This window comes from Scyliorhinus torazame, chromosome 21 (assembly GCF_047496885.1).
Source record: "Scyliorhinus torazame isolate Kashiwa2021f chromosome 21, sScyTor2.1, whole genome shotgun sequence".
Lineage (NCBI taxonomy): Eukaryota > Metazoa > Chordata > Chondrichthyes > Carcharhiniformes > Scyliorhinidae > Scyliorhinus > Scyliorhinus torazame.
The window spans coordinates 123,975,588-123,999,136 of record NC_092727.1 but is presented as its reverse complement, the minus strand read 5'-3'; the positions used below and the strand labels follow the sequence as shown (position 1 = coordinate 123,999,136).

The 23,549-nt window shown below is 46.6% G+C and overlaps 1 protein-coding gene across 4 annotated transcripts in view; it reads right to left on the bottom strand.

Annotated features, from left to right (window-relative positions):
• LOC140398609 (phosphatidylinositol 5-phosphate 4-kinase type-2 beta) overlaps positions 1–23,549 on the bottom strand; it is a 119,434-nt gene that overhangs the window by 28,619 nt on the left and 67,266 nt on the right. For all 4 annotated transcript variants that reach the window (XM_072487449.1, XM_072487448.1, XM_072487451.1 and 1 more), the window contains 2 exons: positions 14,422–14,574; positions 8,132–8,278 (listed from right to left, as the gene is read on the bottom strand). In XM_072487449.1, the coding sequence (XP_072343550.1) occupies positions 8,132–8,278; positions 14,422–14,574 (300 nt within the window). The remainder of the gene's footprint in view (positions 1–8,131; positions 8,279–14,421; positions 14,575–23,549) is intronic.

Below are 23,549 nucleotides of genomic sequence, written 5' to 3'. Positions count from 1 at the left end.
CCCAACGGCGTGGGGGTGCCCACAGTGCGAAACCCCATTGTCCGGCTGCAGGGACGGAGAGAGACCCCCCGCACCACCCAGCCCCCCCAGACGCCTGTGCTCCATCTTGTAAATGAGAGGCTATTTAAAGAGATCAGCAGTGTTGTAGACTCACCAAACTGTGGCTCTGTGAATGTATTGAGGCCTCCAGCCTCTGCAAGGCAAATATGGGGAGCTGACCCTCACGTTTCACTGCTGGAGCTAACAGGTTTCTAGATAGGAGGAGTTCAGTCCATTGCTGACTTACCAGAACAATCCAAAATTAATCCCACTGCACTGCTTTACCACAATGGTCCTCCATCTTCCTGAGCTTCAAATATCTCTGCAATATTTCCGCAATAGAGGACATTGTCTCGAACTCAACCAGTCCATATTCCAACAATCCTTTCGAAAAAGCAGTTTCTCCGAACCACTCTAGTCATTCTTGTTGCCATAACTGACCACTGACTCATCAAATCAACCAGCGGACACGGTCTTTCCCTGTACACGCAATCAAAAATGTTACTTTATTACTTCATGGGATTTGGCCGTTGTGGGAAAGGTCAGCTTCTAATGCCCATCCCCATTTGCCCTTAGCTCGGCCATTTCAGAGGTCAGTTAAGAGCCAACCACAGCGCTGCGGGTCTGGAGTCACTTGTAGAACAGACCGGGTAAGGGTGGCAGATTTTCTGCTTGAAGGGACATTCATGAAGCAGGTGGATTCCTACGACAATCGTGGTCGCCCTTACTGAGACTGGCTTTCAGTTCCAGATTTTATTAATTGGTTGAATTGAAATGGAATTTGAACCCATGTTCCCAGATCATTAACCTGAGCTCTAGACGAATAGTCTAGCGACATTACCATTCTGCCACCATCTCTTCCCCCATCCCCCCGCCAACTTGAACATTTTATAAGTAGGTAGGATCAATTGTACACAATAAAATCATAATTCCGAGGTATTGCAGCCGTAAATTATTAATGGACACTGTGCCTTTAAGATTACTAACAATCAGCCAAGACCCCACTTAGTGGGTTTTCTTTTGGTAGGTCAAGCTGATAAATACCATCTCCACATCAAAGTTCACTTTGAAATTTGCTTTGACAATAGAAACTTAGAAAAGGGGCAAAGTATCCGCTTTTGCCGCATTTAATCTTTTTCCAAGCCTGTTTATAGCACAGATTAAAAGGAATTAATTGTAGAATTGAAAATTACAGGAACAGTGTTTTATGGTTGATGGAGCACTTTCACAAGGCTGCAGTCAGGGGTCTGACTCACGGCAGAGGCCAACATTCAAATGTGCCACCCACACTTGTGATGGGTTTTAATCAGAGTGGGGGGGGGGGGGGGGGGGGGGCTGTTGGCAGGCACCGACAATGAAGTAGGACTCTGTGTCTCAGAGAATCATTACTCGAACAATCATTTCCCCTGTTATCAGCATCGTTTTGGGGGGGAAGGTGGGTGAGGGGTTTGTATTCACTCCTGCCACCTGGAACATCACCTGCTCTCAAGCTGGGAATCTATATGCGTAACTTGTTCCCAATGCACCGTCGCCTATGTGGGCTCGGTTGGTCAGGGGTAAGACAAGGATGTGCAAAAACAATGTGGTTGGCAATGAACTAAACGGGGTGCCCCAGGTTGCCATTTGTACATCGGTGCACGATGGAGCGTTTATGCTGGTTTTCATGTTATTTTATAGAATTAAATCATAGAATGGTTACAGCACAGGAGGCCGTTCATTCTGATTGTGGCTGTGCCAGTTGTCTGCACAAGCCTACTCCCCCGCCTTTGCCCCATAGTTTCACTCTTCAGATAATTATCCAATTCTCTTTTGAAATACCAACACTGAATCTTTCTCCACCACACCCTGCGGAGGTGCCTAACCACTCAGTCTGCAAGAGGTTTTTTCGTCATGTCACCATCGCTCCATTGGTCAATCACCTTAAATCGGTGTCCTGTGGTTCTCGTCCTTCTACCAATGGGAACAGTTTATCTCCAGCTACTCTGTCCTCATGATTTTGAATACCTCTATCAACTCCCCTCTCAAGTGTAAATAATTTAGCCAAGTGTACAGAGCTGCTGCTGTTGAGCGGGGACATAATACCGTCCGATGGCTTCTCAGGGAAAATTAAAACGTCAGCAGCAGCAGCGACCCGTAGGGGAGTGGGGGTGAGTGCTCCGTTGGGAGTGTGTGAGAAGACTGAGGCGCGTGGGGTCACGTCTAGTCAATTGCTATTGTATATTCTCTTTTTGCATTATGTTAATGTTCACTCTATTTTGCTGTGTTAGGATTATTACTATTTATTATGAAAAACGTTGCAAAACTTTAATTAAAAAAATATTTTTTTTAAAAAACAAAACTCTCCTCTCAAACTTCTCTTCTCCATAGATAGCATCCCCAGCTTCTCAAATCTATTCATTTAACTGAAGTTCCTCACCCCTGGAATTAGCCTCATAAATCTTTTCTGCACCCACTCTCATATCCTTCCTAAAATGTGGTGCTCAAAATAAGGCATAATGCATCAGCTGAGGCAAAACCAATATTTTATGTAGGTTTATCATAACTTCTTTGCTTTTGTACTCTGCACCCTTGTTTATGAAGCCCAGGATCTTGCACGCGTATTAACTATGCTCTCAACTTGTCCTGCTGCATTTAATGATTTGTGGACATATACCTCCCCTGCACACCTTTAGGTTATGGGGGTAGGGCAGCACGGTGGCGCAGTGGGTTAGCACTGCTGCCACACAGCGCCGAGGTCCCAGGTTCGATCCCGGGTCTGGGTCACTGTCCGTGTGGAATTTGCACATTCTCCCCGTGTTTGTGTGGGTTTCACCCCCACAACCCAAAGATGTGCAGGGTAGGTGGATTGGCCAGGCTAAATTGCCCCTTAATTGGAAAAAATGAATTGGGCACAGTAGCATTGTAGTTTCATTACTGGTCTAGCGCCGAGGCCTGGGCTAAGAATCCAAAGATGGAGTTCAAATACCACCACAGCTGTTAAGGAATTAAATATATCTGGAATAAAAGGTGATTCTAACCATGAAACTGCCAGATTGTCAAAACCTATGTATTTACGAATGCCTGCAAGGAAGGAAACTTACTCAGTTTGCCTCTATGTGATGTCAAACTCACAGCAACGCAGTTGATTCTTAAATGGCCTGGGAAGCCACTGAAGCCACTCATTTTTGACAAAATTACAATCCACATGAACTGCATCGGTCAAAAAGGGCGACTCACAGGGCAGCACGGTGGCGCAGTGGTTAGCCCTGTTGCCTCACGGCGCCGAGGTCCCAGGTTCGATCCTGGCTCTGGGTCACTGTCCGTGTGGAGTTTGCACATTCTCCCTGTGTTTGCGTGGATTTCACCCCCACAACCCAAAGATGTGCAGGGTAGGTGGATTGGCCATGCTAAATTGCCCCTTATTTGGAAAAAATGAATTGGGTACTCGAAATTTTTTTTTAAAAAGGCGACTCACCACCAACCTCTCAAGGACAGTTCAGTACGGGCAATAATTATTGACCTTGGATGTCCGCATCCCATGAATGAAGAATAGGAAAATAAACACAGATTCAATCTGAACCTTGCTAGGTTATGGCTCAGCTATTCACCTGACACAACTGATGAGCGACTATTTGGGGAGGCCAGTTCGGAGTTTTAATCACAGAGAGAATGAGCAAGCAGATATCGCGAATAAGCAAAGGCTTGTACATTTAACAAGAGTAAGCATTAGTGTTTAAACAATTGTTTCACCCACCGAGTGGGACTTCATGTGGGGAACGGGAAAGAATTTTTCTGACTCACCAAAATAGGTTTCTATTCACAGCTGGAATGCTGAACATTTCCTGTCAACAAACTGGCCTGTGAATCAGCTCCATGTTTTCAACATGAACATTCAGTAGCTAATAATATAAATGTTTTGCTCATATAAAAAGCCGCAATTAACTTTGTCTCCGCTTACAATATTTACAACTCCTTATCGGGAATGGTACCTTGTCCAAATGGCCATTATTCATGAGTGAACCTAGTCAGTGAACCTGTCCGTGCTGTCCCCAATTAGCACTCATACATGTGAACTTCAAGCATGTCACCAGAGAGCGATCAGGAGAAGGAATCTTGACTTATTTTTTTCTCCTTCCCCAGCTCCAGAATGTAAAGCTAAAGGCAGTACCCCTTTTGCCACCTTAGAACAAAGAACAAAGAACAAAGAAACGTACAGCACAGGAACAGGCCCTTCGGCCCTCCAAGCCCGTGCCGACCATACTGCCCGACTAAACTACAATCTTCTACACTTCCTGGGTCCGTATCCTTCTATTCCCATCCTATTCATATATTTGTCAAGATGCCCCTTAAATGTCCCTATCGTCCCTGCTTCCACTACCTCCTCCGGTAGTGAGTTCCAGGCACCCACTACCCTCTGCGTAAAAAACTTGCCTCGTACATATACTCTAAACCTTGCCCCTCTCACCTTAAACCTATGCCCCCTAGTAATTGACCCCTCTACCCTGGGGAAAAGCCTCTGACTATCCACTCTGTCTATGCCCCTCATAATTTTGTATACCTCTATCAGGTCGCCCCTCAACCTCCTTCGTTCCAGTGAGAACAAACCGAGTTTATTCAATCGCTCCTCATAGCTTATGCCCTCCATACCAGGCAACATTCTGGTAAATCTCTTCTGCACCCTCTCTAAAGCCTCCACATCCTTCTGGTAGTGTGGCGACCAGAATTGAACACTATACTCCAAGTGTGGCCTAACTAAGGTTCTATACAGCTGCAACATGACTTGCCAATTCTTATACTCAATGCCCCGGCCAATGAAGGCAAGCATGCCGTATGCCTTCTTGACTACCTTCTCCACCTGTGTTGCCCCTTTCAATGACCTGTGGACCTGTACTCCTAGATCTCTTTGACTTTCAATACTCTTGAGGGTTCTACCATTCACTATATATTCCCTACCTGCATTAGCCCTTCCAAAATGCATTACCTCACATTTGTCCGGATTAAACTCCATCTGCCATCTCTCCGCCCAAGTCTCCAAACAATCTAAATCCTGCTGTATCCTCAGACAGTCCTCATCGCTATCCGCAATTCCACCAACCTTTGTGTCGTCTGCAAACTTACTAATCAGACCAGTTACATTTTCCTCCAAATCATTTATATATACTACAAAGAGCAAAGGTCCCAGCACTGATCCCTGTGGAACACCACTGGTCACAGCCCTCCAATTAGAAAAGCATCCCTCCATTGCTACCCTCTGCCTTCTATGGCCTAGCCAGTTCTGTATCCACCTTGCCAGTTCACCCCTGATCCCGTGTGACTTCACCTTTTGTACTAGTCTACCATGAGGGACCTTGTCAAAGGCCTTACTGAAGTCCATATAGACAACATCTACTGCCCTACCTGCATCAATCATCTTAGTGACCTCCTCGAAAAACTCTATCAAGTTAGTGAGACATGACCTCCCCTTCACAAAACCGTGCTGCCTCTCACTAATACGTCCATTTGCTTCCAAATGGGAGTAGATCCTGTCTCGAAGAATTCTCTCCAGTAATTTCCCTACCACTGAAGTAAGGCTCACCGGCCTGTAGTTCCCGGGATTATCCTTGCTACCCTTCTTAAACAGAGGAACAACATTGGCTATTCTCCAGTCCTCCGGGACATCCCCTGAAGACAGCGAGGATCCAAAGATTTCTGTCAAGGCCTCAGCAATTTCCTCTCCAGCCTCCTTCAGTATTCTGGGGTAGATCCCATCAGGCCCTGGGGACTTATCTACCTCAATATTTTTTAAGACACCCAACACCTCGTCTTTTTGGATCACAATGTGACCCAGGCTATCTACACCCCCTTCTCCAGACTCAACATCTACCAATTCCTTCTCTTTGGTGAATACTGATGCAAAGTATTCATTTAGTACCTCGCCCATTTCCTCTGGCTCCACACATAGATTCCCTTGCCTATCCTTCAGTGGGCCAACCCTTTCCCTGGCTACCCTCTTGCTTTTTATGTACGTGTAAAAAGCCTTGGGATTTTCCTTAACCCTATTTGCCAATGACTTTTCGTGACCCCTTCTAGCCCTCCTGACTCCTTGCTTAAGTTCTTTCCTACTTTCCTTATATGCCACACAGGCTTCGTCTGTTCCCAGCCTTTTAGCCCTGACAAATGCCTCCTTTTTCTTTTTGACGAGGCCTACAATATCACTCGTCATCCAAGGTTCCCGAAAATTGCCGTATTTATCTTTCTTCCTCACAGGAACATGCCTGTCCTGTATTCCTTTCAACTGACACTTGAAAGCCTCCCACATGTCAGATGTTGATTTGCCCTCAAACATCCGCCCCCAATCTATGTTCTTCAGTTCCCGCCTAATATTGTTATAATTAGCCTTCCCCCAATTTAGCACATTCATCCTCGGACCACTCTTATCCTTGTCCACCAGTACTTTAAAACTTACTGAATTGTGGTCACTGTTACCGAAATGCTCCCCTACTGAAACATCTACCACCTGGCCGGGCTCATTCCCCAATACCAGGTCCAGTACCGCCCCTTCCCTAGTTGGACTGTTTACATATTGTTTTAAGAAGCCCTCCTGGATGCTCCTTACAAACTCCGCCCCGTCTAAGCCCCTGGCACTAAGTGAGTCCCAGTCAATATTGGGGAAGTTGAAGTCTCCCATCACCACAACCCTGTTGTTTTTACTCTTTTCCAAAATCTGTCTACCTATCTGCTCCTCTATCTCCCGCTGGCTGTTGGGAGGCCTGTAGTATACCCCCAACATTGTGACTGCACCCTTCTTATTCCTGATCTCTACCCATATAGCCTCACTGCCCTCTGAGGTGTCCTCTCGCAGTATAGCTGTGATATTCTCCCGAACAAGTAGCGCAACTCCGCCTCCCCTTTTACATCCCCCTCTATCCCGCCTGAAACATCTAAATCCTGGAACGTTTAGCTGCCAATCCTGCCCTTCCCTCAACCAGGTCTCTGTAATGGCAACAACATCATAGTTCCAAGTAGTAATCCAAGCTCTAAGTTCATCTGCCTTACCCGTAATGCTCCTTGCATTAAAACATATGCACTTCAGGCCACCAGACCCGCTGTGTTCAGCAACTTCTCCCCGTCTGCTCTGCCTCAGAGCCACACTGTCCCTATTCCCTAGTTCTCCCTCAATGCTCTCACCTTCTGACCTATTGCTCCCGTGCCCACCCCCCTGCCATACTAGTTTAAACCCTCCCCTGTGACACTAGCAAACCTCGCGGCCAGGATATATATGCCTCTCAGTTGAGATCTGTCACACTAGGGTGTCAATTCGAGATCTTCCTTCTGTGCGCGGCTCATGATGTGCTAAGCCAATGGGGAACTAAACTAATTTTAAATGTTTTAATCGTTAATAGGTTTTTCTGCTTTGCTACAGTTCAAGCGTGAATTTGACTGGGTAAGGAAGCACTGAGGACTACAAAGGACTCATTATCTATGCTCTAAAAGGGGGGAGAGCTTGATTTGAGAGTAGTAGTTAGAACTTAAAACATTTTGCACAGAAAAGCGCATCAGTCGCTCCACTGGGAATGTTCCACAGGTACAACAAAACCCACCGTCTTGTCACCTCCACCATTACCAGTGCTCTATTGCGTCCCAAAATATTGACTTCAAGGTCCTCCATTTTTAAGTACTCCTATGGCCTTGTTATGCCCCACACGACTGATCTTTCCTAGCCATATGCCCTTATCTGCACCTTTCTTCTATTTGACATTACATTATGGTTGGATTCCCGTCTTTATCTCCCCACCATCAGAGGCAGTTCCTCAAGCCAGTGAGTCCCGTCCCTTTGGAGCATTCACCCTATACCATCTCTCACTGTCTTCAAAGTCCTCACAAAATACACTCATTGATTGTACCTCCCCTCTCCCCATAGTATCTTTCCCTGTTTTTCCTCCATGTTCATTGCACACCTTTTACATTTGAAGATACCTTTAGGTATGGAGAGCTCTATAAATCAAATTTTTGCAGATTATAGTTGTCTTTCTAACACAGAAATGATACAAAGTTCCTCTGGTCTGACTGACTTTGAAAGAGAAATATGCAGAAACATTCTGACACAGGCAACATAGTCTATCCGGGATGTTACCTTCAGGTCGTACTTCCTGTGAACAGTGAGTCTGTGACTAAATACGTTTCTCGTTACAGTCATGTAGGTCTCCACTCCATCTACTGTTAACCGATACATGCCCAGAAATTGAGGAAGAAGCGTGTTTCCGTGGCATTCCACAATATACTAGAAAAATTAAAAAGAGATACTTTCACAAACAGAGCAAAGTCAAGTACGAACATGCGTGTTTTGTTATATTAATCGCTATTAATTTTAGTTGACATTTATTCTACGAGGATACAGAATGCACAAACCCATCGGGGGTATGTCTCCACAGGTGCTGGTCACTTTTCAAGGTAGTTAGCAAGCATCAATACATTGCTCAACCGTGGAGGGCAATCACAAACCAGCCCCATCCTAATCTCACTTCCCAGCAGAAATCACAAGATTAGCAGCAAACCAGGTTGATTTTTCCTCATCCTTAGTCCAGAGATATTGGGCGAGATTCTCCAACCCCCCGCCGGGTCGGAGAATTGACGGGGGCTGGTGTGAATACCGCCCCCGCCGGTTGCCGAATTCTCCGGCACCGGAGATTCGGCGGGGGCGGGAATCGCGCCGGTTGGCAGGCCCCCCCCCCCCGGCGATTCTCCAGCCCGGATGGGCCGAAGTCCTGATGCTAGGATGCCTGTCCCGCCGGCGTGGATTAAACCACCTCTCTTACCGGCGGGACAAGGCGGCGCGGGCGGGCTCCGGGGTCCTGGGGGGGGGCGCGGGGCGATCTGGCCCCGGGGGGTGCCCCCACGGTGGCCTGGCCCGCGATCGGGGCCCACCGATCCGCGGGCGGGCCTGTGCCGTGGGGGCACACTTTTCCTTCCGCCTTCGCCACGGTGTCCACCATGGCGGAGGCGGAAGAGACTCTCTCCACAGCGTATGCGCGGGGATGCCGTGAGCGGCCGCTAACGCTCCCGCGCATGCGCCGCCCGGCAATGTCATTTCCGCGCCAGCTGGTGGGGCACCAAAGGCCTTTTCCGCCAGCTGGCGGGGCGGAAATCAGTCCGGCGCGGGCCTAGCCCCTCAAGGTTAGGGCTGGGCCCCCTAAGATGCTGAGGATTCCGCACCTTTGGGGCGGCGCGATGCCCGACTGATTTGCGCCATTTTTGGCGCCGGTCGGCGGACATCGTGCCTTTTCCAGAGAATTTCGCCCATTGAGTCCATCTACTGCCCCCAATTAACCCAGTATAGAATGAGAAACTAACTTGGACCGTTCGATCTGAATAGCCCAGTATAAAATGAGGTAGTACTTTTACAAACTGGATCATCAGTAGAACCCCCACCTGCTGTTAATTTTTAAATAGTCTGATATTAAACTAACAGAAAGTGCTGTAATTTCTTAAGGTTTATTAAATCCTGGTGCAGGCAACATTTTTTCCCATCTAGGACATTACCTTCTGGTCATAGTTCCAGCGGACATCAAATCTGTGACTAAATACATTTCTTGTGGATTAAAAGTTGGTTCCATTATTCTGGGGAAGGAAGAAGCTGTTCAGACAGGACAGTCTTCACCTGAATCATGCGAGGACCAGAGTCCTGGTGAATCGCACAACTAAGGCTGTAGATAGGGCTTTAAACAAAATGGGGGGGGATGGATGGATTTGGTATTGTGTATTTAGGAGGGATTAATTAATTACCTGATGGTTAAGGATTCTCAAGGGAAGAGTGATCATGGAATTTTAAATGCAGTTTGAGGGCGAGAAATTGGAGTGCAACACTCGCGTTTTGGAGTTAAACAAAGGTAATCACGTAGGCATTTGGACAGATTTGGCTCGAGTGGACTGGGCAGGAAGACTAAAAGACCGGACAGTTGATGAGCTGTGGCAATATTTAAAAATAGAGATATTCAATTCCTCCCAACTAAAATATATTCCAGAGAGGAAGAAAAATTGTAAGAGGAAGAAAAATTGTAAGAGGTGGAAAAAAAACATCCATAGCTAAGCAAGGAAGTTAGAGATAACATAAAGACAAAATCGAAGGCATACTATATTGCAACGGCCAGTGGCAGGCTGGAAGATTGGGAAACTTTTAAAGATCAACAAAGGGTCGCTAAAAAAGTAATAAAAAGAGCAAAGGTAAATTAGGAAAGAAAACTAGTGCAAAATATAAAAAAGGATAGCAAACGCTTCTATAAATATATTAATGGGAAGAGAGTAACTAAAGGGAAGAGAGTAACTAAAGTGAATGTTGGTCCCTTGCAGGATGAGACTGGGGAGTTAATAGTTGGGAACACAGAAATGGCAGAAACACTAAATCAATACTTTGCCTCAGTTTTCACAATGGGGGATAATAGTACCATCCCAATAGTAACAGGTAATGTAGAGGTAATAGAAAGGGAGCAACGTAGAACAATCATCATCAAATGGGAAAAAGTACTAAACAAACGATTGGGATTGAAGGCACCAGGGCCTGATGGCCTACATCCTAGGCACTTAAAGGAAGTGGCAGCGGAGATAGTGGATCCATTGGTTATATTATTCCAACATTCTCTGGATACAGGAAAAATACTAACGTAATGCCCTTATTCAAAAGGGAGGGAGGCAGAAGGTACGAAACTATAGACCAATTAGTTAGCTTAACATCTGTCACTGGGAAATTGTTGGAATCCGTAATTATGAAAGCAATAACAGGACATTTGGGTTAGGGTTAGACAATCTATCAGAGTCAGCATGGTTTTATGAAGGGTAAATCCTCTTTGACTAATCTGAACAAAGAGAACAAAGAACAAAGAAATGTACAGCACAGGAACAGGCCCTTCGGCCCTCCAAACCCGTGCCGATCATGCTGCCCGGCTAAACTACAATCTTCTACACTTCCTGGGTCCGTATCCCTCTATTCCCATCCTATTCATGTATTTGTCAAGATGCCCCTTAAATGTCACTATCGTCCCTGCTTCCACCACCTCCTCCGGTAGCGAGTTCCAGGCACCCACTACCCTCTGCGTAAAAAACTTGCCTCGTACATCTACTCTAAACCTTGCCCCTCTCACCTTAAACCTATGCCCCCTAGTAATTGACCCCTCTACCCTGGGGAAAAGCCTCTGACTATCCACTCTGTCTATGCCCCTCATAATTTTGTATACCTCTATCAGGTCTCCCCTCAACCTCCTTCGTTCCAGTGAGAACAAACCGAGTTTATTCAACCGCTCCTCATAGCTAATGCCCTCCATACCAGGCAACATTCTGGTAAATCTCTTCTGCACCCTCTCTAAAGCCTCCACATCCTTCTGGTAGCGTGGCGACCAGAATTGAACACTATACTCCAAGTGTAGCCTAACTAAGGTTCTATACAGCTGCAACATGACTTGCCAATTCTTAGACTCAATGCCCCGGCCAATGAAGGCAAGCATGCCGTATGCCTTCTTGACTACCTTCTCCACCTGTGTTGCCCCTTTCAGTGACCTGTGGACCTGTACTCCTAGATCTCTTTGACTTTCAATACTCTTGAGGGTTCTACCATTCACCGTATATTCCCTACCTGCATTAGACCTTCCAAAATGCATTACCTCACATTTGTCCGGATTAAACTCCATCTGCCATCTCTCCGCCCAAGTCTCCAAACAATCTAAATCCTGCTGTATCCTCCGACAGTCCTCATCGCTATCCGCAATTCCACCAACCTTTGTGTCGTCTGCAAACTTACTAATCAGACCAGTTACATTTTCCTCCAAATCATTTATATATACTACAAAGAGCAAAGGCCCCAGCACTGATCCATGTGGAACACCACTGGTCACAGCCCTCCAATTAGAAAAGCATCCTTCCATTGCTACTCTCTGCCTTCTATGGCCTAGCCAGTTCTGTATCCACCTTGCCAGCTCACCCCTGATCCCGTGTGACTTCACCTTTTGTACTAGTCTACCATGAGGGACCTTGTCAAAGGCCTTACTGAAGTCCATATAGACAACATCCACTGCCCTACCTGCATCAATCATCTTAGTGACCTCCTCGAAAAACTCTATCAAGTTAGTGAGACACGACCTCCCCTTCACAAAACCGTGCTGCCTCTCACTAATACGTCCATTTGCTTCCAAATGGGAGTAGATCCTGTCTCGAAGAATTCTCTCCAGTAATTTCCCTACCACTGAAGTAAGGCTCACCGGCCTGTAGTTCCCGGGATTATCCTTGCTACCCTTCTTAAACAGAGGAGCAACATTGGCTATTCTCCAGTCCTCCGGGACATCCCCCGAAGACAGCGAGGATCCAAAGATTTCCGTCAAGGCCTCAGCAATTTCCTCTCCAGCCTCCTTCAGTATTCTGGGGTAGATCCCATCAGGCCCTGGGGACTTATCTACCTTAATATTTTTTAAGACACCCAACACCTCTTCTTTTTGGATCTCAATGTGACCCAGGCTATCTACACACCCTTCTCCAGACTCAACATCTACCAATTCCTTCTCTTTGGTGAATACTGATGCAAAGTATTCATTTAGTACCTCGCCCATTTCCTCTGGCTCCACACATAGATTCCCTTGCCTATCCTTCAGTGGGCCAACCCTTTCCCTGGCTACCCTTTTGCTTTTTATGCTACATCTTCTAAGATGTAACAAGCCAAGTGGATGATGGGTGTCCTGTAGATGTATTACATCTGGACTTCAAGAAGGCATTTGATAAGTTGCCGCACAAAAGGTTAATACACACGGTAAGGTCATATGGGATATGGGGTCATTTTTTAGCTTGGATAGAAGGTTGGCCAACCAGCAGAAGGCAGAGAGTCGGGATAAATGGGTCTTTTTCTGGTTGGCATGATATAACTAGTGGGGTGCCACAGGGTTCGGTCCTCAGGCTTCAACTATTTACAATGTATATTAATGACTTGGTGCAGGTAGAGAAGGTACTATAGCTAGGTGGGATCGTAAGTTGCAAAGTTGTAAGTGTTTCGGTGCGGAGAGATCTGGGTGCCGTCATGCATGAATCGCAGGAAACTAGCATGCAGGTACAGCGGCAAGAAGGCAGGAAACTAGCATGCAGGTACAGCGGCAAGAAGGCAGGAAACTAGCATGCAGGTACAGCAGGCAAGAAGGCAGGAAACTAGCATGCAGGTACAGCGGCAAGAAGGCAGGAAACTAGCATGCAGGTACAGCGGCAAGAAGGCAGGAAACTAGCATGCAGGTACAGCGGCAAGAAGGCAGGAAACTAGCATGCAGGTACAGCAGGCAAGAAGGCAGGAAACTAGCATGCAGGTACAGCGGCAAGAAGGCAGGAAACTAGCATGCAGGTACAGCGGCAAGAAGGCAGGAAACTAGCATGCAGGTACAGCGGCAAGAAGGCAGGAAACTAGCATGCAGGTACAGCGGCAAGAAGGCAGGAAACTCGCATGCAGGTACAGCAGGCAAGAAGGCAGGAAACTAGCATGCAGGTACAGCAGGCAAGAAGGCAGGAAACTAGCATGCAGGTACAGCAGGCAAGAAGGCAGGAAACTAGCATGCAGGTACAGCGGCAAGAAGGAAGCCAAATGGAATTTTGGCCATTATAGTCAAAAGAATTGAATATAAAATTAGGGAAATGTTGCTGCAAAGTTTTGGGCACCTTATTTAAGGAGGGATGTAGTTGCATAAGAGGCAGTTCAGAGGAGGTTCACTAGATTGATTCCAGAGATCAGGGGATTGCCGTATGAAGAAAGATTGACCAGTTAGGTCTATACTCTCTCGAGTTTAAAAGAATGAGGGCAGATCTAATTGAGTTACAAAGGCGATAAAAAGGTTTAGACAAAGTAGACGTAGAGCAGATGCTTCCTCTTGTGGGGAAGTCTAGAACGAGAGGACACAGTTTTAGGATAAGGGGTAGCAGATTTAAAACAGAGATGAGGAGAAATTACTTCTCTCAAAGGGTCGTAAATCTGCGGAATTCACTACTCAGAGTGTGGGGAATGCCACCACATTGAGTAAATCTGAGGAGATAGACAGATTTTCCAATAGTGATGGGTTGAAGGGTTATGGAGAGCGGGCAGGACGGTGGAGCTGAGACCGAGATGAGATCAGCCATGATCACATTGAATGGCGGAGCGGGTACGAGGGGCTGAATTGCCTCCTCCTGCTCCTAGTTCTTATGATCTTATTCTGCCCGCTTTCACTGACTCTGATTTGACCTCCATACCCACTGCAGGTTTCAGCATCCAAGATCCCAGCCGGCTATCATTGACATCAAGGGGTCATCCAAAGACTTTCACCATATCACCCGTCCAGTTTCAGCGTGCTGTACGTTTAACGCTTTGGAAATTCCAGATCCCAACCTTCTCCACAATGAATTAAACCAAACGTAGCCTGCGTCCAAACATACCTGATGGTACTTTTTTAAAATATTGTGCATCTCTGCTACGTCTTCACTAGTTATCGTTTTGATGACGAATCTCTTGTCGTACGTGGTGAGGAATCGGGCTCCCATTCTATTCTGTGCGTCGCTGTTTAAGGGGGCGCTCCGTGTTACTGAGTTCTGGAAGGAAGAACAGATTTTAAGTGCAAATCGGAGGAACACCTTCTGAACAAACGGCACATGGATTAAAGTTACCCACTGTGATCTATTTATCCAGACAATGGTTAGAGTGTGGAATTCATTTCGCAAGGAACAGGTGACACAAGTAATATGGATACATTTTACAGGAAGCTGGATGAACACGAGGGGGAAAGAAATGGAAGGTTGTGTTGATAGGGTTAGATGATGTAGGGTGGAAGGAGGCTTGGTTGGTGCCCGAATCATTCACCCTGTTGCTCTCTCCGTAGATATTACCAGGTCTGCGGAGTAGAAGCGGTGTTTTCTGTTTTTATTGGGAAAAAAGTTGTGGCACATTGGATGATCATTTTAGAATCATAGAATGGTTACGGCACAGAAGGAGACCATTCGGCTCATCACCTATGTGTTGATCCTCTGCAAAGCCCTTTCCCCCACACCATCCCCAAATCCCTTTATGTACCACTATGTTCAAGTCAACTCTGATCACCACATCACCTCAGGTTTTGTCTCCAGGCGTAAATGCAATGAAACTGAGGCAATCAGCACCTACATTTAAAACTGTAGAACACGGAGGCAAAAAGCGACTGATATGGAATTAAGAATTTTGGACAACATTGCAACCTAAGCTGCAATTTTTCTCAATATCTTTAAGTAGTCAGTTTGTACCAATAAAATAGACATGTCTAGTGGCAAAAATGCAATATTTGTATGCCTGAAGCATTGATAGGCTTGTCTAAAGTTGTAGTTTAGCAAAATGCAGGTGGAGTACTGGGATCTTAACCATCAGGAGATTGTGTTCCGACCTGATTTCAGTAAGTGCCTGATCTCCAGTATTACAATGGGAGGGAGAGATACAATTACTTGTAAAAATTCATAGGAAGATAAGAAATCAAGAGCAAGAATAGGCCATATATATCCTCAAGTTTTGCTCTGCCATTCATATGCTCATGGTTGAACTTCTACCTATAACTTATACATATAAACATATTTATATATATAAACTCGGTTTGTTCTCACTGGAACGACGGAGGTTGAGGGGCGACCTGATAGAGGTCTACAAAATTATGAGGGGCATAGACAGAGTAGATAGTCAGAGGCTTTTTCCCAGGGTAGAGGGGTCAATTACTAGGGGGCATAGGTTTAAGGTGCGAGGGGCACGGTTTAGAGGAGTTGTACGAGGCAATTTGTTTTATACAGAGGGTAGTGGGTGTCTGGAACTCGCTGCCGGAGGAGGTGGTGGAAGTAGGGACGGTAGTGACATTTAAGGGGCATCTTGACAAATACATGAATAGGATGGGAATAGAGGGATACGGACCCAGGAAGTGTAGAAGATTTTAGTTTAGATGGGCAGCATGGTCGGCACAGGCTTGGAGGGCCGAAGGGCCTGTTCCTGTGCTGTACTTTTCTTTGTTCTTTATATCGTGCGGCACGGTAGCACAGTGGTTAGCAGTGTTGCTGCAGAGCTGCAGGGTCCCAGGTTCGATTCCTGGCTTGGGTCTGTGCGGAGTCTGCACGTTCACCCAGTGTCTGCGTGGGTTTCCTCCGGGTGCGCCGGTTTCCTCTCACAGTCCAAAGATGTACAGATTCGGTGGATTGGCCGTGATAAATTGCCCTTAGTGTCCAAAAAGATTAGGTGGATTACTGGGATGGGGTGGAAGTGTGGGGTTAAGTAGGGTGCTCTTTCCAAGGACCGGTGCAGACTTGATGGGCCGAGTGGCCTCCTTCTGCACTGTAAATGCTATGATTCTATGCCCCACTCCATTTTCACGCCCTATGTCCATATCCCTCAATTCCCTTAGTGCTAAAAAAAAACTATCGATATATGTACCACTATGTAGTATTGAATAAATTTCCACAACTCTCTGGATTGGAGAATTTTAAAGATTCACAATCCCCTAACCAATGAAATTTCTTCTCACCTCATTCCTAAATAACTGACCCCTTACCCCGAGACCACCATCCATAGTTCCAAACTCTACAGCCAGGGGAAACAGTCTCTCAGCATTTACGCTGTTACGCAGGAACATGCAGTGAAGCCTAACTCTGTATGTTTAGAAGTAAAATAGCAACTTAGCCTTAATATTGGGGCTCACTCAATTTCTCCCTGTCTGATCTCTCCTTCCTAATTAACTACCATCTTCCTTCAAATTGATGGCTAGAGTCTTCAATTTGAAAATCTTGACTACTTCTCGCTCCAAGCGTCATGCTTAAAATGCATTTTCTCCTAAATTCCAAACTGGTACCAATCAACAGCATACCAAAAAGAAAAGGAACAAAAAGTCTCATATACACTGCCAACATACATTTATTTTCTGCACTCCTTTGTGCTAGGAAACAATGGAGTGCTTATTCAGTCTACAGATCTGACATGCATAACATAGCCAGGTTTTACAGTATACAGGCAGCTTGGCATTAATTAACAATTAAATGCCAGAACTTCCACAAAAGCTGCTCTCAAAATAGCAGCTTTGCCCAAGGCTGTTTCACTTTCATATATTTAGAAACTAAATTAAGTTACTCAGCATTTTTGAGAAGCCTTGTTATGAACACATGCTGAGAGGCAGAAAGAGGCAGACTTGCGTTTATGTACCATTTTATCATGTCTCTCAGAAATGTCCTCAAGTGGTTCACAGTCAACACATTCCTTTGAGGTTCAGCGCCTACAGTTGTGCAGGCAAACACGAAAGTAATTTTAAACACAACAAGATCCCGCAAAAGAACAGCAAGATGAATACCCAGTTAATCAAGTCAATTTTTGTGGTATTGGTCGAGAGTCACTGGCCTGGAGAACTCTTTGCTTTTCTTTGGCCTGTGCCATGAGATCCAAACAAAACAGACATAGTGGTTCACCGTCTCTTCCTCCAACAGCGCAACACTCCTTGGGTACTGCACTTGGCAGCCAGCCTCGATGAGGAGCTTAAGTCCAGTAGTAGGATTTGAACCCACTGCTCGCAGACTCAAAAGAGCCACTACCAACTAAAGTCAAACCTCCAGTTAAAAGTTTTTTTTAAAAAAATAATCTTTATTGTCACAAGTAGGCTTACATTTTTTCAGTATAAATTTAGAGTACCCAATTCATTTTTTCCAATTAAGGGGCAATTTAGCGTGGCCAATCCACCTAGCCTGCACGTTTTTGGGTTGTGGGGGCGAAACCCACACAAACACGGGGAGAATGTGCAAACCCCACACGGACAGTGACCCAGAGCTGGGATCGAACCTGGGACCTCAGCGCCGCGTGGCAGCAGGGCCAACCCACTGCGCCACCGTGCTGCCCTCAAGTAGACTAACATTGACAATGAAGTTACTGTTAAAAGCCCCTATTCGCCACACTCCGGCACCTGTTTGGGTACTCTGAGGGAGAATTCAGAATGTCCAATTCACCGAACAAGCATGTCTTTCGGGACTTGTGGGAGGAAACCGGAGAACCCGGAGGAAACCCACGCAGAGACGGGGAGAACGGGCTGACTCCGCACAGACAGTGACCCAAGCAGGAATCGAACAACAGTGCTAACCACTGTGCTACCGTGCCTCCTTTCAAGTTGTTGGAACACGAAATACAAAATAATAATTCTTCCTGTTTCACCAGTTCATTTTCAAATATGCACAAATATCATGGCTTCATGAACCCTAGCAAATAATGCCATGACCCTGCCTTCCATGCTCGGCTAAAAGAATCCACTGCATTACAGTTCCTCTCAGAAAGCTGCATTTTGTATAGCAATGTTCAACAACATTACAAGCTAATGCATTCCATCTTTCAAGTCCACCGCAAGATGGATAAAAGCATTCAATAGAGACCCACTTTGGAAGATGCCCTTTATAAGTCTGTATGAAAGCACATTATAAAAGGTGCTTTTTTAACATCTTAATGATTCTGCATTAAACCCTTGAGTACAAAAAGAGCCTTTCAGCTTTTAATAAGGTGGCTTTTTTTCCCCCAACACAAGACCTGCAACAAATAAACCCTTTCTCCGAAAGCCTCTGAAGATGAATGGCACAAAGAATTTCAAAATCCAAGAAGCAAAGAGGATGTGTCAATTCATCCTGGTTTTGAACTATATTACAACTATCACATTAGTTTTTTTAAAATGCTGGTCTCAAAGGGGTTTATAGCAGAGTTGTAAAACTTTTTTTTTGTTTAAAAATTTTTTTTTTTTTTTTACATCCTGCACTAGCCAGCCATAAATTCTGAATGTTTTAAACATTCCCGCTCTCAAAGCATTACGCAAGCAGGACTCTTGCAGTAAGTTTATGAAGTGGCCATGAGGCCCGGAGGGTCCCCCGAGCACTTTATAAGCACCGCTTCACATTGGTGTCAAACTCAAGTGGACCAGCCTGGCCTCTTCGGACAGGATAGGAGGGGAATCTGTACTTTCCTTGGTTTTAAATGGCCTGGATTCAGATCGAGACATGAATTCAGCTACATGCTGCCACACAAGTTGTGTGCATTCTGAATTTGCATAACAAATTAAATGCACCTTATATTAAAAGGGTGCACCAGGAAACATTATATGGGCAATACGCAAGTCTAACGGAAAGAAAGAACTTGCATTTGATCAGCATCGTTCATGTCTGCCGGGCATCCCAAAGTGCTACACAGCCAATATCTAGCTTCTGGCCTGTGTTATTACACAGCAAACAATATGCGCATAAACAGTCTCATGAAAAATAAACCAGTGAGTTAGTTTATAATCATTTTTTGTTCAGGGAGCTTGCTGGTCCGGACACCTGGGGAACTCCCAACCTTTCCCTGATTAATGCCATGGGGCCGTTTATCGCCCACTTCGTCAGGCAGAAGAGGCCAAAAGACAATGAGCTGGATTCTCCGCATCCCGACGCCGAAATCGCGGCCGGCGCTGGGGAGGAGAATCCAGTGTGACACAGAAATCGGGACTGGCGCCGGTTCGCCGATTCTCCGGGCACCGAAAAGCGGCATCACCGGGTAGTATGGCGCGCCGCCTGGAACCATTGCCAGAGGCCCGCTCCGACATCCTCTGCGCCCGAACGGCCGAAGTCCCAACGGCGTGGTGGATCTAACCTGGTCCAGTCGGTCGGGATACTCGTGTGGTGGCTGCGGACTCCTGGTCGGGGGCAGGCGGATCGGAGGCCTGGGGGGGGGGGGGGGGGCATACGTTCATGCACGGGTTGGGGCCGGGCGCGCGGCTGATCAGGCGGGGGGGGTGGGTCTCCTTTGTGGGTCTACCTCCGCGGTCAGAGTCCACCATGCCACTGGAAGCCACTGACCCGGAGGTGCGGGGGGCCGTATCTGCAGCAAAAGCTGCGAGATTTACTTCGGATCCCTGTTAGCCCCCTGCAGGGCTGGGAATTTGTGTCCCTTTAATCCAGGATTTTCAGGAGTAAACCTCCACCGTTTTGATGCCGGCGTGGGGACATAGTCCCAATAATGGAGAATCCAGCCCAATACCTGCAATAATACAGCTCTTCTCCAGCACTGTGCTCTCTGGGCTACTGAGGGGGTTGAGAGCCCCGCCTAGAATCTAGCTCCCTACCTGACTCCCACACAACTCCCTCCTCCCAGATCCAGTTCTTTCCGCACTCATCCTCAGCTCCAATTTGATAAGTAGAGAGGAAGACAGGCAGAGACATAAACAGAGCCTTATACAAAGAGAGAAAATGAGAACAAATGCGAGATTGTACAAAGGGGGCAGGGGAGGAACGGGAGAGAGGAAAGTAGGCAGAATTAGTGACAAAAAAACATCAGCTGCAGAAGAAAGATTTCTTCACTTTTTTGTGAACATCACCCACAAGAGAAAAATGAGCATCTCAACAGCAAGTACACTCCAGTTTCCAATTGTTGGATTTCAAACAATTGCATTTGTTACTGTGGCTGGAGATAAGGGTTCTAACAAACTGAATTCATTGTGGAAGAAAGATGTGAAATGATAGAATTGTCAGCAGGCAGCTATTATGTTCAAATTCTACAGCTCGGAGATTTTGCACAAATTGTACGAGAGTCTGTATTATTGGCAGCAAGTTGAAAGCGAGCCACCCACTCTAATCCTTCAGGGAGAAAAATGACATTCATGCTGAGCAACGAGGATCTATAGTATGTGAGAAGGGAAGATGAAGAAGAGGCCACTGTTTCCTAGTTAGCTGCCCCGTGTCAACGGTCATCAATCAGTTGAGTTTTTTTTTGAAAAAGGACATAAAATTATCAAGGTTATTAGTTGAAAAGACAGCAGAAGTCTGTAAAAATTGTCTTGATGTCAGGGGCCCAGTAATCTCTCCAGCAAAAGGACAGCGGTACACGGAGTTTCTAATACAGAAGTTATTTATAACTTCTAGTGTTATGCAATATTTATACAAGTGGATGGAACTGCACAATATACAGAAAACATTGCAACAGGCATGCACAAATAAACAGCACTACCTTTGTAAAGTTAGTTTAAACCGAATGCAATGGTCAACTGATACATGCTCACTTGTGCTAAGGTGTGGTTTCTTATGTAGTATTATCCACCTGATTGTTCTGCCCTTTGTAAAAGTAGAGAATATTCAACTCTGGCATAGCCCTGATCTAACGCCCTCATGAACGTTCACACATGCACCCTCACACCCACAGACTCCGAAGTGTCGGAGTGCAAACGTTAAAAAATTCCCTAGTCAGAGGTAGCAAGACTTAATACAGCACCCCTCCAGTCACACTGGCCTAACTGCCCCAGAAGGGGGGATTCTTCATCCTGATCTCCTGCTCTGCATCGCTCAGTCTGACACTGGACAACACAATTTGCCTATTCGGTCATTAAGGAACTACAAGACGTTTGCAAAGAAAACGATCATGGCTTGGCGGGTGATTTAAAACGGCTCGCCCCCAAACAAATCCAACAGCGTCATCGGAACCAGAATGGGATGCATGAAGGAGGAACAAAATCCGAAGCAACAAAGTTACTTCAGCAAGGCTTAAAAGCTTTGAGCCACCAACTTGGCGCCCAAAGACCGAGATATCCTGAAAGTTTGGCAACATTTTGCCACTACAGCAATTCATTCAAGAAAATAAGCTGCAATTAATTAAAGTTTCAGTCAAGAACAACGATACACTGGGAAACTTTTAACTCATTTGAAATGCTGCAGTTACTGAAACTAATTAGACTTATGTTATATGGCCGTTGTTGTTATCGTGGAACCCGTCGTACAGCTGGGAGATCAATGCTGTTGTTTGAACACATCTGTGCAGAAGGCAGAACCAAAAATCCACAAGAAACCAGACTAGTCTTTATTTCCAACCACAGTGAAGTCTGTCCGCAGTGGACAGCTTTGGTGAAACTTATCAGAAAGGAAGCTGGCATCAGCGTGAACAACCTGTGCTGGTGATAAGGCTGTTTTACAAAACGGGAATGTTTTTACTTCACGTTTCCCGACATCGAACTGCATCTGCCCACCTATCAAATTAGCCAATGTCCTCCTGCAGTTCTCCACATTTCTCGGAGCCCGAAATGTGAACATGTTCCACTTTCTGCCATTGTCCCTCATCCTGGTAAGACACAAAAAACGCAAGAAAATGGATGAAACGCGAAAGGATGAAGTTGAGTCAGAGGCCCTTCGTCAGAAACTGGATGTTAAAAACTGGAATGTTGACCGGTCTTCTTTTCTGAAATGATGATAGATCGATTGTGTATTTTTAGTAGTTTCCAACTTGATTTTGCAGCATTGGCAAACATTGACTTTCAGTTCCAATGGTCTTAATCATCACCCAATATGTGAATAGTTCAGGAACTAAAGGCAATGTAACTATAACCATGTCATGGCCCTAGGTTCAGCAGCGTAGCTGGTGGAATTTAACAGTAATGTTGTTTTCCTGTTGAAGATCTGGGGCGAAATTCTCCGGAAACGGCGCGATGTCCGCCGACTGGCGCCCAAAACGGCGCAAATCAGACGGGCATCGCGCCGCCCCAAAGGTGCGGAATGCTCCGCATCTTTGGGGGCCGAGCCCCAACATTGAGGGGCTAGGTCGGCGCCGGACGAATTTCCGCCCCGCCAGCTGGCGGAAAAGGCATTTGGTGCCCCGCCAGCTGGCGCGGAAATGACATCTCCGGGCGGCGCATGCGCGGGAGCGTCAGCGGCCGCTGACGGCATTCCCGCACATGCGCAGTGGAGGGAGTCTCTTCTGCCTCCGCCATGGTGGAGACCGTGGCGGAGCCGGCAAGGAGAGTGCCCCCACGGCACAGGCCCGCCCGCGGATCGGTGGGCCCCGATCGCGGGCCAGGCCACCGTGGGGGCACCCCCCAGGGCCAGATCGCCCCGTGCCCCCCCCAGGACCCCGGAGCCCGCCCGCGCTGCCTTGTCCCGCCGGTAAGGTAGGTGGTTTAATTTACGCCGGCAGGACAGGCATTTTAGCGGTGGGACTTCGGCCCATCCGGGCAGGAGAATCGAGCGGGGGGGCCCGCCAACCAGCGCGGCGCGATTCCCGCCCCCGCCGAATATCCGGTGCCGGAGACTTCGGAACCAGCGGGGGCGGGATTCACGCCAGCCCCCGGCGATTCTCCGACCCGGCGGGGGGTCGGAGAATCTCGCCCCTGAAATCAAGTTATCGATGAATAAATCAAACATTATTTGTAGCTTAAGGGCATGGTGTTGAGCCAGAAAGGCCCCAGGCTTAATATACAATTTGTCGGTTATTAAATGTATTCAAGGATAGGCAGCACGGTGACCCAGTGGTTAGCACTGCTGCCTCACGGCACCGAGGTCCCAGGTTCAATCCCGGCTCTGGGTCACTGTCCGTGTGGTGTTTGCACATTCTCCCCGTGTTTGCGTGGGTTTCGCAACGGTGTGCAGGCTGGGTGGATTGGCCATGCTAAATTGCCCCTTAATTGGAAAGAATGAATTGGGTACTCTAAATTTATAAAAAATGTATTCAAGGATGCCCACTTGCCATTGAGCAACGTCTCCACCACCTCACTTCCCCCTTCACCTCTTCCTCCTCCCTCACTTCCATCCAA